Genomic DNA, 12,415 nt, shown 5'->3' with positions numbered 1-12,415 from the left:
CAGCTTTGCAGTGTGCTTATAGGGTTTTTTTCATTATTAATGCAGTGCTATGATTATATTCTTATTTCAGAATAAATAAAAAATCTATTTTATTAAATCTTTTCAGCTAATGGCTGCGTCCTTTTATCTTTTGCTTATTTTAAAAAAAAAATTATTACAACTGCGAGTTTTCATCTTTATCGTAAATGCTCTTAAACTGTTAGAATCAACACAAAATATGTGAAGCCATGCCAATCACTGTTACGCAATGAAATTAAAATTTATTAAATCAATCGGTTTAAATTTTCGTCAGTAATCATAAGATAGTTGGTTGGAAGGACCCTTCAAAGCTCGCCGAGTGAGCAGGGACATCTTCACCAGCTCAGGTTGTCAGGACTTTGCCCTTGGCCTTGCTGAACCTCACGAGGTTCCATGGGCTCACCTGTTGAGCTTGCCCAGCTCCTCTGGATGGCATCCCGTCCGTCAGGCATGGCAACCGTTAAATCCAATTTAGCTAGCATATTTATTTTTAAATTATTTAAATTATCAAGGTTAAAACAGGTACTGCACGTAGTTTTCTGAACTTACTGTGCTAAGTGTCCCATTACACATTTTTATTTATTAGGAAAAAAAATCAAGCAAGTAATGAGCAAGGCATCCTTTCTTATTACAAACCTAAAGAAACAGCCTACCTCACTGACACCCATTTCCTTGCAACATGTTCTAATTAATATGAACATTTGTATTTATATAGATTACTGGCAAAACAGAATAAAAATGTCTTAACTTGAAGGAAACAAAAATGTATTTATGCACATAGAACTACAGAAAAGAAGAGTATTTAATTCACAATGATTAAGAAGGCAGGAGGCAATCTAAATCCCCCAGCTGCCTTTCAAGGCTCAATGTCCCGTCTATGGGGACGGCACTGAAGCTCGGGAGGAAACCCCGCACGGCTCTGCCTGCTGCGCTCGCTCCCCCCAGCTCCTGGGAGGCTACAAGGGTGCAGCTGGGACAGATGATTATTTTCTGGTCCCTTAAGTGAAAAGACAAGTGAACACAATGACATTAAATAGTCCTTTGGAGAATACAGTCAGCAACAGAGGTGGTCACAAGCTGTCTTGTGTTTTTGTAATAGCAAACACCTTAGAACATCTCACCAAGACATTTCGCTACTACTCATTTTGCCCCTTAGCAGTCAAAACCATACCTCAATGTATTGCTGTTTCTAAGTAAGCAAGCTCAGCTGTAGACACGTAATTCTAATTAACTGCATGTTTACATTAGAGAACAGTTGTAGAAATAATTATTAAAAGCTGGTGCAGCTATACTTGCACTGTATTCTACGTCTTCTCATGCTTACTAGGAACTCCAGATTCAATTGCCAAAGTAAAATAGAGGGCACATTATTTTCAACCCTGGGATCCAAGTCACATTTTAAAAAAAGAAAACCCTCATCAGTGGAATTTCCTTCATTTCAACTTGAGAGCTTTGAATGACCAAGATTAAGCTGAACAATTTCTGTATCTCATCTCTTCATCAGAGATGGGACTTGGGCCACCCTAATATACAAACGCATGATATATCTAAAAATAGAGATAAATTTGCCTGCTGGATTATACTTCAAAGCATTAGCTATGCCTGCCTTGATCTAGGAGACACTTGGGAAGGATGGTTACAAAACTGGAACAAGAGTAATGTTTTTCATTAAAAAAAACCTTCAAAATCCCTCAGAATGCCCCAAACCTGCTCCCCTGGCCGAGGGAAAGAGAAATGATGGGGCACATCTTCGCTCTTCCTGAACCCATCCCAAAGAGATCGTAACAACATAGGAAGCCCAGCAACAAGAAATAACACTCAGATCTAGATTGCTAGAAGGACCTGAGAAAGCCACAGCATTTATTAATAATAAATTGTATCCTATGGGATCAACACACTACATTTTAACATAATGAAATTGAAAAAATTTCCGCAGCTGGAGTGACTATCAACAGGTAAAACCTGGCTAAGTAATGAAGGAGAATCTTCTGGGATTGCAATAATGTGAAGGTATATTCTTAATACCAAAATGGGTAAAATCCCACATCTATGATCAAAAGCCAAAATCCTGCAAGACCCATTCACAATGTTTTCCACATAGTAAAGTCTTTGGTTCTCTTCTGTCTCTCTCTTTTGCTTCTCAGATTACATCACGTATGCTTATTCCGCTATTCGTAGTCAGGGCCCTCCAAGCTCTCTACAACTCTATCTATAAAGCTTTCTACTATGTTGATAGCTGCCTGTGCATACTTAAAAAGTTTTTGTGAAATTTAAACCTCAAAACAAATAAAAATACTGCCATATTTTTGGCCAGCCCCTTTACACGCCAAATCATGTCTGCAACATATGCAAATATAGCTTAGGGGACAAGTTTACTACTGGGTTTTTTGTTGGTTTTGGTTTTTTTTTTTACATCAAAAATTGAAGTATTTAAATGAAAGCACAAATGTCACGTTGCAAGGCCAGGCACAGTAATCCAGGGGACAGAGAGCTCTCAATGTGCAACAACACAGAACTGGCAGTTTAAATCCTGCTTTGCTCGGAGAATTCAACACCTCCCACCAACCAGTAACTCCAGCTAAGATGCACACTCTGCTATGAGCAACACCTTGTGTCCCAGGCCATTCAAAAAATGAAGACATTGTTATGTTCAACACTTCAACACACTAGTTTAAGAAATACCGTCACGATTAATGAACATCATTTGGGAAACTGAGGCTGAGCAACATTATCTGGAATTCCCAACAACTTCAAGATTTCCTAAACCATAAATACAATCCAAACCTACTAATCACAAAGAGGCATTCCCTGTATTTGTCAATCTTTGTTGTAGATTTCATAAATCACATTTTAACTCTTCTATATAAATATTTCTTCTTCTCCCAGTTTTTCCCATGACACTTCAAAATTGTCCATCGCCCTTGCCCATATTCCCCCTTCTAAAATGGTACATGACAATGACCCTCTCCTTAGAGTCTGTCAGCAAACCCAGTGATCACAGAGGGGAAAAATGGCTTTAAAAAAGCCAGTGAAAGGCCATCATCTTAGAAGGAAAGAACCCCAGCCTCAAGATAATACAGAAGAGTTATTTTTTTTTCCTCTTTAACCTGAACCATACACTTACATTAACCCTTCCAGCTATATTCCTTATTCCTCCCGTCTTCCTTTTCTCATTTTTTAAATCCTTTCTGGTCCAGAAAAATCAGCATCTGAACTTCTGCAGTCAAAACCAGAAGGTTTTAGTTCCACTTTGTTAGTGGATGCTCACAAAATGCAGTATGCAACAGCAGAGACCTACTCCTCTGGAACAGCCACGTGAAAAGCCAGTTGAAGTGTTGAGGGAGGGAAGGGAAGTAGCAGGCTGCAAAATAAACCCTTTCTACAGCACAAAGGGCTCTGTTGTTTGGAGTAACGCAAGGAGTAGAAGATTTGGTTGATATCGAGTCTTTATTATGCTCAGAAGATGTTACAGATGAGGAACACTGGAAGAATCCTATGGGGAAGCCACTCTCCGAATCACTGCAGGAAGACTTCAGTTGACAGGACAGCCACCTGGAGCCATCCTGCAAGAGTTGGGAGCAGGCTTAACCCTTCCAAAACTGAGCCCAAAACTGAGCCCTTCCAAAACTGAGCCCAGAAAAACCCGTGCTGTAGACCATGCTGTGCTTCTCCAATATTCTACTCCGCTTACCAATGCCACAGCGCTGCTACTTCCCATGCGCCACCTTCACAACAGGAACAACAACAAAAAAAAATCTATATATATTTCCATCTCTAACTCAACTACAGATTATAAAAGGAACATAGAAAAATTTTAAACAGTCTTTACTGTAGTTAATTTGGCTAGAACTTTAACCACCTTCAAATTCACCTTACCATTAACTATTAGGCACATTAATTACCTGGAACACTTGACTCCATACAGTTCCTCACATAATTAATTAGCTAAAGCGATCAAGGATTGGAGTCCCAGAGGAAATTCTTCTAATTCTGTAGAACTACATAGTTTTCACCTTGTTAAAAGCTACCACAATTCACCTAGATGCACATGATAACTGTTCCTTGATCTACTTAGGGGCAGAACCCTAAAACCAATACCAATAAAAAATGCTCACACTCACTGAAAGAAGCTGGAGCATTTAGCACTGGATATCCTGTTCAGTCATCAGAAATCACAGAGACTACCTGACTAACACTAAATAAAAACTTTTTATTCCCTTGTTTGTAGCACATTCGACATATCTCCTAACAGGTATCCTCTTTCTGCTTCAAATATCCATTATCACAGGGCAACTGAATCAAAGGCAAACAAGTTTTAGATGGAACTTTAAGCTCGACTTCTCTCAAGTCACAAGAATAAGCTGCACCAACAGAAATAATTCAAAACTACAGTTTTGCCCATGGACACAAATAACATTAAAAAACATCTCTTCATCTGCAGCATATTAGAGTTTTCACAGCCTCTTTGCTGTTATACATCACATCAACTGTGGTGTTGCATGCAAACATGTTTATGTCCTAGAAAATCTGATATGAACATTAAAACAAGTACCGCTTTACTTTTCCTACCCTTCCAAAAAAAAACCTCCATTCTATCTATCATTAGTTGGATCCCATGTAATTTTTCCACAAGGTAAGTAGGACAGAAGGGGAATGAATCATGCAAAAAGGATGGCAGGGAAAGCAGGACAACGTAGGGAGCAGTTAGCTACTTTGAAGAAAATACAAGTTACTTGAGGACTAATGTGTAACTTGCAAGAACTGCGGAACACTGCAAAACCACCTTCTCCTCCCGTAAAGTGTATATTATGATCTACTGATTATTTTCGGCAACAAAAAACTAAACCTAGATGCATTATAACTTCCTCCTTGCACATTTTACATACACCACTTTTTAATTTGATTTTTATGCCCCTGAGTGTCCCAATATATAGTACCCACAAAAGGACAAGCACAAAAAACTGGCTGCAGGACAATGTGGCGTGAGGCGGACAACCAGTGGCTCCTGAAGGTTACCTACCCATGTAACACACCGTTCATTACACAGAAGCAGCATCTCTTTAAGAGCATCTGTACGCTCATAAAACTTAACTGTGTTAGTTAAATGGATTGATACTTTTAAAGGTCCTTCAGTTCCACTTTAATTGAAGAACTTTTTACTTAGCACCTAATGTTCAGAGCTGCTACATCAAAGTCAGCTCATGCAAATCTTCTAAGTCACACAAGTCTTTTAAGAGGTCTTTAGTAACAAGAGTAGCCAAAATACCGGAGACAACTCAGCAGTAACAGGATGCAGGACTGGGCACTTAGGAAAAAGAGTTGTCTTGGATAAAGAAAGTATCCCCTATAAAGAGGAGCTGAAAACATGTAGGACAGAATGTAATTTATTATGAATCAGTCTGAACTTTCTTCCAAAAGACTGTGTACCTTACCCTGAACTAGCATTTGGGGATTAGGAAGAAGCATTGTCGAGGTTCCTTGGCTAAACTTTTAGCCTAGACATTCTTACTAAAGAATTAACTGCTGAAAGATCAGTGAAAGCTTCATCTTCCCAAAAAGGCAGGATTCACAAAATAGATTATACTACCAGAAGCTAGAGAATGCCAATACAAAAATATTGTGTTTGAAAACGAGAAAGACAAAACCAGTACTATGATCTAAAAAAATTAAGCACAGAGAATAAGCTCTGAAATTCCAACACCTTAATTCAATCAGAACTAATTTAGCAGGTTTTGGTATACACACACACATACTTGCAAACCTAAACTAACATGCAGAAGAATCCTTCCCTAGCAAGGTTAGATGAAAAGTTAGCAAACACTGATCTTCCTCAGACAAAAAACCACATTCACATTTTCCCTATCCTAATGCTATTCCCCTCCTCACAACTATCAAATAATTGAACAGATTTTAAGCGTAAACAAGAAAAGCTTTTAGAAACATAATTCAACACAAGTATCTGGACAAGCAAACACAAAAGAGATGAAAACCTGACCTATTACACCCAAAATTCATAGCACAGTCTCATTTTGCGAGGAGACTGAAACAAAAGCCTTACTTGATCTAAACTTAAAAATAAAAAAGCATTCATTTTGTACACTAACAGGAGGTACGTTTCCAGTAGTGTGAATCGATGTGCTACAGCAGAGGTAAATCGGTGTCAGCCATGTTGTGAAAGAAACGACAGCTAAAAAAAAAAACACAATACACCACAAAACTTAAGCCTTAATCAAATTGGCTATATTAAACCTTGATATAAATAGTTTTATACCGTTAGCTCTTATTTATTATTGATGTGTGACTTCTTCAAGTTAAAGTCTATTTATCTCATCTAAAATTCACATCCAAATTCTAGAGACTGTGAAACAGTAGCGAGAAAAAAATATACCAAGATATAAAAAACCAGCAATAATTACTGTGCAGAGCAGAGATGTAAGGCAGGTTGTAAAGAGAAAAAGCAAATGCACTTACTCAGCATTAAATCCATTCACATGCAAGATCCTCATCTGTTTGACTATTGTGCTTTTACCGGATTCACCAGCACCTAGAAAATGAAAGTAAATCAATATCAGAAGGAAGCACGAGTGATGAAGGGACACACGAGATTTTTTTCTTCAGGGTGAAATCGAGAAAGTCGGTTTTCTCAGTGCAAGAGTGAAAAGTGAAAGAAAAAGAAATAATTGCCACTGGAAACTTCAGTTGTAGCTAAAAATAAATGTCCAGCTTAAGTCATGTGTCAGATCTGAATCTCGCATCATTTCACTATCAATTTTTCCAGTGTCAACGTTAAAAGCAGATTGCAGGGTTTGCAAGGAAGAAGGACAACTTCAACGTTTTACAGAGAAGACAGGGAACACCAAAATCTGCTTGCCTTGTCACTAATATCTGATGGAGAGAAAGACTGACTAAAGTCCACATTAAACCTAAGCATTTTTGTTAGATCCTTAAATATTTTAAGTTTGGTTGCAGTTATCATCACCCAGTCAAAAGACTGTAACTTAAATCACAAAAAATAAAATATGTGGATACTCGCATCTGAAAAAGGAAAGCATCCCTTTAAGCCTCCACCCACAAAGCTACTGAAACCTCCTTCTCTAATTTGTGTCTTGTAAGCAACCTCCCACCCCCTCTACATGTTCCAAATCAATCTTATACGCAATGAGATGCAGAGACCACCTTTTGCTGCCGCACGCTGCAAACAGCCCCCCCGCAGCTCTCCTCCGAATCCCTTATATACCTGCAGTACAAAAAAACCACTCCACTTTACTCCAGTTTCCATAAGTAGATGTCTGCTATTTCTGCTTCACGGATACCAGTGCACAGGGCAACCCATGTGCCTGTAGTACCCGTTTTTCCGTGCACGCTAAAAGGACTCATACAGCAGCATTTAATTGAGCTGCTTCGTGGTGCCAGATCAGTAGCTTCCTATATAAAGCAAACATATTTTTGCACGAGTAGTATCATAACCTGGCAAAATGTAGAAAGACCCCCTCTTTCTCCTCTGCTGGCTACTCATTTATTCCTTTCATTAGCCCGTATCACAACAAAAGAAAATGTGTATCTGTGGCAGAATGGGCACAGAGGTACAGTTTGCATTTATAGGATGCCAGGCCTCTGCTAGCACACACTGACAGCACAAGCCTCCATTTTGAGCCTCACGTTCAAAACTGTATTTGAGCAGTTATATTTCAAAGTTCTTTTTCTGACAAACGCATTCCCCTCCGCTTTCTCCCTTCCCTTCTTTCTCCCTCTTGAATTCCTAATAGTGCTGCTCTTCACTCCATGCTGCTTGCATGTTTTGCCACCAGAGCCTTACTCCTTTTTCCTCTCCCTGCTCACTGATGTTTTGTAAGCATTTAGAGAACAGTTTTTACCGACAACTCTTTATGCAAGCACCGTTTCTCCCCTAAACTACTATTTTATAACACACACACTCTGTCCCTTCAGGTATACTGCAGCATGCGTTAAAGACACGTGGCAAAACTAATCAAGAAGGAGTATCTCAGGTTAGGATAGAGACTGGGTCGTCTTCATGACTAAGAATTATTCAGTAATAGCAGTGTATGCTATTGTCATATTTCCATTCAGAACAATCATTAACAACATTTCAGCTGTAACTCTAAATCACATCTTACATTTCTAAGCACTGGAAGCCAAAATCTTTGCTTCACTTATGCCAAGAACAGGGGTAGATAGTTGCTGCATTTGCTATAAATGTGTACAGTTTGGTGCTGACATACCTGGGTTCTCTGGATCAGATACAGCACCAGTGAAGCAAAATAAAGTATTACAGAAACACATTTATTCAGAAATTGATACATATTTGGCTACTCATTAAGGCCCTATTCTTACCAACAATTATGCATACATTTAACTCCACCAAGGAGAGTTCCATTAATTTCAGTGAGACGGTGGCAGAAGGGGCAAGCATGTGTACAGCAGTGGGGCCTGCAAAGAGCAGCACGAACCCGTTATAATATTTAGCAGTTCTTCCTTGTTGTTATTTTAATATGATGTGAAAATATCAAGAATACTTCCAAAGTACTTGTTTGTTTGGGTTTTTTTTTAATTTCATGTCTTAAGTAAATGTAACATTATGTTAGGGATACGAGCTGCTTTATTTTTTTACCAGTGAGTTTGTGTAATAGACAGTGCACAATTCATAACAACTACTGTTAGAAACTGCAACAGCTGAACTATCACTTTAAACACACACACAGACGACCTTAGTCATTGCTAAGCACTGGCAAATTTTTATTTACAAGTATCTGAACTACTTTTCAGCCACCAAAACTAAAGAAAACAAAGAAAACCCAGGTGAGCCCACCATGTTTCCGTTTTCTGAAATTCCTGCCTCTTATGAGTAAACCATCTGATAACAAATGGTTCCTATGTAGCCATGTAATGTTCAGCCTGAAATCTGGAAGTTCAACACATTGCCCAAAAGCCGAACTCCAAATCATCCTGTTTAAGGACTTCTGCTGGAGTCTTGTCAGACTCCTCAGCACTGCAGGTGCTGTCACCCCAGTCACTCTCCATTTATGTCAACCCTCTTCCTTCGAATTAGTATTTGAAAGGTTTCACCGCCAAGAGTACACTTCCATATTCACAACCTTTATTGTTTTCTTTCCCTCCGTTAGAGCTGTTCCCCAGCAGACCTGAGTCAGCTCACCGAGGCCTAGGCTCTGCTCCACACCAAGCCCTGCAGAACGAACGTGCACAAACGGTCCCTCGGCGTGACCAAAACAACCGAGATCTCCTAACTGCATCTTATTTTAAAACACCACTTTAAAATACTTTGAAGTAATGAGTCTGACAAACGTTTTCTTGTTCTCTCCGATAGCGATTTTCGGACTTTCCCCCTTCCTCAAAGCCACAACCCGCATTTCTAAATGTATCTCCTGAAAAACATGGCACACGCAGTGATCCTAAATTACCCGCTGAAGTAACACCTGAAACAAAGCTCCGAACGTCCCCCTTCCTCCAGACGCTCGATACCTTAACGTTGCGACAGGAGCCGGGCTACCGAGCCTGCCGAGGGACGCGCCCGCCACCCGCCCGCTGCAGCCCGGCCCCGCCGCGGGCACGGGCGCGCTCCGCAGCCCCGCCGCCGGCCGCCGCGCTTCCCTCCGGGACCGACATCCTCCCTGCGTTTCCCCCAAACGATTCCCTGACTTCCTCCCTTCCTCTTCCTCCTCTCCCCGGCCTGGCCGCACGTTCCCCAGCACTCCTGCCTCAGCCCCCGGCGAGGGGAGCGTTTCGGGCCGGCCGAGCCCCGGCCGCCTCCCCCCAGCCGGCCCCCGGCTCCTGCCAGGCCGCGCTGACCGGCCTTCCCGGCGGCAGCCGCTCGCCGCTCCGCACGCCCGGGGCAGGCCCGCGGCCGCTGTCAGCGCCCTGCCCTGTTTATCTCCCAGGTTCCCCCTCGGGCCCGACGCTCCCGTGCCCCTCGCCGACGGCCGAGCCGGCATCCCCGGCCACCTCCTCGCACTCGGCCCCGAGGCCCGCTCCCCGCGCCCCGGCCGGCCTTCCCGCACTGCCCCGGCTGGCGGGCGGAGAACGGCCCCGAGCGGCAGCCCCGTACCTGCGGGGCCTGCCCCCGGGCCCCCCTCCCGCGGCACGTCGGGTGGTGCCCGAGACCTCCCCGCCGCCGCCGCCGGGCCGAGGAGCCCGGCAGGCTCGTCTGGGGCGCAGCGGTCTCCTCAGCACCCCCGGGCCCACCTCCCCGGGCGATAACGGATTCCCGCGGCCCCGCCGGCAGCGGGCTCGTCGGCCACCCCCGCCGCCCCCAGGCCCCGCGGAACGGGTGGGCCCTGTGGCTCCGCTCCCCCCCGAGCCCCACCTCTCCCTCGGGCCTCCCCCGTGCCCGGGCAGGGGGACGGTGGACGGCCCCGCCGCCCTGCCCTCGGCGGGGAGGGAACGGCCCCCGGCCCGCTGCCCCAGCGCCGCGCTGCCCGCAGCCCCCTTACCCAGCAGGAGGAGCCGGTGCGTGGCCCTATAGACCTGCTTGTCCTTCTGCAGCTGCTTCTCGATCTTCTTGTTGGCCTCCCGCTGCGCCTTCTCCTCGTTGCGCTGATCCTCCGTCTTGCTGTTCCCTAAACAGCCCATCTTGGGAAGGGGGAGGCAGGGGACGCGGGGCGAGGGGACGGGAGGCGGCCGGGGCTGCCGGGGGGAGGGAGGGAGGCACTCTCCCGGGCTCCCTTCTTCTTCCTCCTCCTCCCCCCCTACTCGCTGCTGTGGCGGCCGCTGCCCAGAGCCAGAGACATGGAGAAAGCCGAGTCCGGAGCCAGCCAAGGGGGGGCCGATGGCGATGACTTTGCTGCTGCTCCGCCGGGCCTCCTCCCCGGCAGCTGCAGCTGTTTCTCCTCCCCCGCCCCCCCGCTCAGCCCCGCGCCGATCCCCTCAGCGCACCTTTCCCCGGGGGGGTGGCGGCAGGGCCCGATGCGGAGCGATCCGCGGGGATCTCCGCGCCCCCGGCCGGGCCGCCGGCTCCTCTAGAGGGAATAGAAATGTCCCCCGCCGCGCCACACGCACAGGAAAAAATCCAGCTTCAGTGCCACCCCCCCCCAAAAAAAAAATCCTCTTTAGATCCAAAGGCACGGGCTCCGGGCGCGGAAACCTCCCCAGAGCCTCGGCGGGGAGGGTCGGGAAACGTCTCTTCCTCGCCTCTCCCCTCGCGCCGACGGGCAGAAGCGCCGAGGGGGTCACGGCAGCGCCGGCGCTCGGCGGGGCTCGGTCCGCTTCCCTCGCCGGGCGCCGCAGCTCCTCGCCCTCCGGCCGCCGCGGGTCCTTCCTCCCTCACCGGGGCGGGGGGTCCAATCCAAGGCCCCCTTTTTTAATTTATTTCCCCCCCCCTCTCCTTGCTGCTGCTTTTTCACATGAGGTGTCCGGGCGGCTCAATCCTCTCGGCTTCTCCGGGGAGCGGGAGGGGAGAAAAAAAAAACAACAACAAAAAAAAGCCCGTTTGGTCTCTCCCCCGAGCAAAACCGCGAAACCTGCCTCTCACGGGAGGATTTTTCCCCGTCTTATTTTCCCCGTTCTCTCCCGCATTTTTTTTTTCTTCACCCCCCCCTTTTTTTTCCTTCTTTCCTTCCCCCTATTGAGCTGCACCGAGGCGGCGGAGCGGCGGGGTGGGGCAAGCAGGCCCACACTGAACCCTGGGAGCGGGGCCGCTCACATGACAGCCCGCGTCAGCCCGCCCCGCCGCCGGCGCCCTCTTCGAACCGGGCCCGCCGCTCCCGCCGCGGGGCTCGGCCCTCGGCCCGGCCGGTGCCGCCCGCACGGAGCCGGGGACAGCCTGGAGCTCAGCGCCCTCCCAGCCCCTCGGGCGGGCGGGCGGGCGCTGTGACGGCGAGCGGCCTTTCGGAAGGAAAGCGGCCGAGAGAAATACCTGCAGGAGCTGGGGCTCTGAACAATTCTGAACTAATTTTAACGGAGTCGTGGCCTGGAACACTTCTTACTACACTAGGAAAATAATTATTGCAGAAGTTACCGTACTAAATATCTCTGTAATATTGATACATTTTCTCAATTGCTGAACTTTGCCCAGTGACTTACAGAACGATCCTGCAGACGCTGATGTGCACGAATTAATTTTTACCAATGCGGCTATTTCTGGGCAAACACGTTTCCAGGGCGCTGGGCTGCTCTGCTGCACACACTGCAGCCCACGGGGCGCTGGGTTTGGTGGGGACACAAGCTACCAAGTTATGTTGGGTGCACCAGGGGAGTACAACTTGACACATGCACTTGCTTCTACATATAGTTTGGTCAGCTATCTGGCTCCCTTTTGTTTTCTAAAATATTTTTTGAAAGCTCATTATATAAATGACACTGTAGTTTTCATGCACAAGCTTATGTCTGGAAAACAAAGATTGGTGCTTTACTTTTCGTAAAACTC

General features: G+C 45.9%; 1 protein-coding gene across 4 annotated transcripts in view; it reads right to left on the bottom strand.

The window, feature by feature from the left end:
- GNAS (GNAS complex locus) overlaps positions 1 to 11,625 on the bottom strand; it is an 85,858-nt gene extending 74,233 nt beyond the window's left edge. For 2 of the 4 annotated variants that reach the window (XM_080354406.1, XM_080354407.1), the window contains exons 1-2: positions 10,485 to 11,625; positions 6,490 to 6,562 (exon numbers count right to left, since the gene is read on the bottom strand). In XM_080354406.1, coding sequence (XP_080210532.1) covers positions 6,490 to 6,562; positions 10,485 to 10,623 — 212 coding nt within the window. In that variant the 5' untranslated portion in view covers positions 10,624 to 11,625. Of the gene's footprint in view, positions 1 to 6,122; positions 6,206 to 6,489; positions 6,563 to 9,516; positions 9,652 to 10,484 lie in introns of those variants that run through there. The other 2 variants (XM_080354408.1, XM_080354409.1) reach the window with 2 other exon arrangements.
- Between the last annotated feature and the right edge of the window lie 790 nt (positions 11,626 to 12,415).

This window comes from Nesoenas mayeri (assembly GCF_963082525.1).
Source record: "Nesoenas mayeri genome assembly, chromosome: 16".
NCBI lineage: Eukaryota > Metazoa > Chordata > Aves > Columbiformes > Columbidae > Nesoenas > Nesoenas mayeri.
Note: the sequence above shows the minus strand (reverse complement) of the source record. Positions and strands in the feature narration are given on the sequence as shown.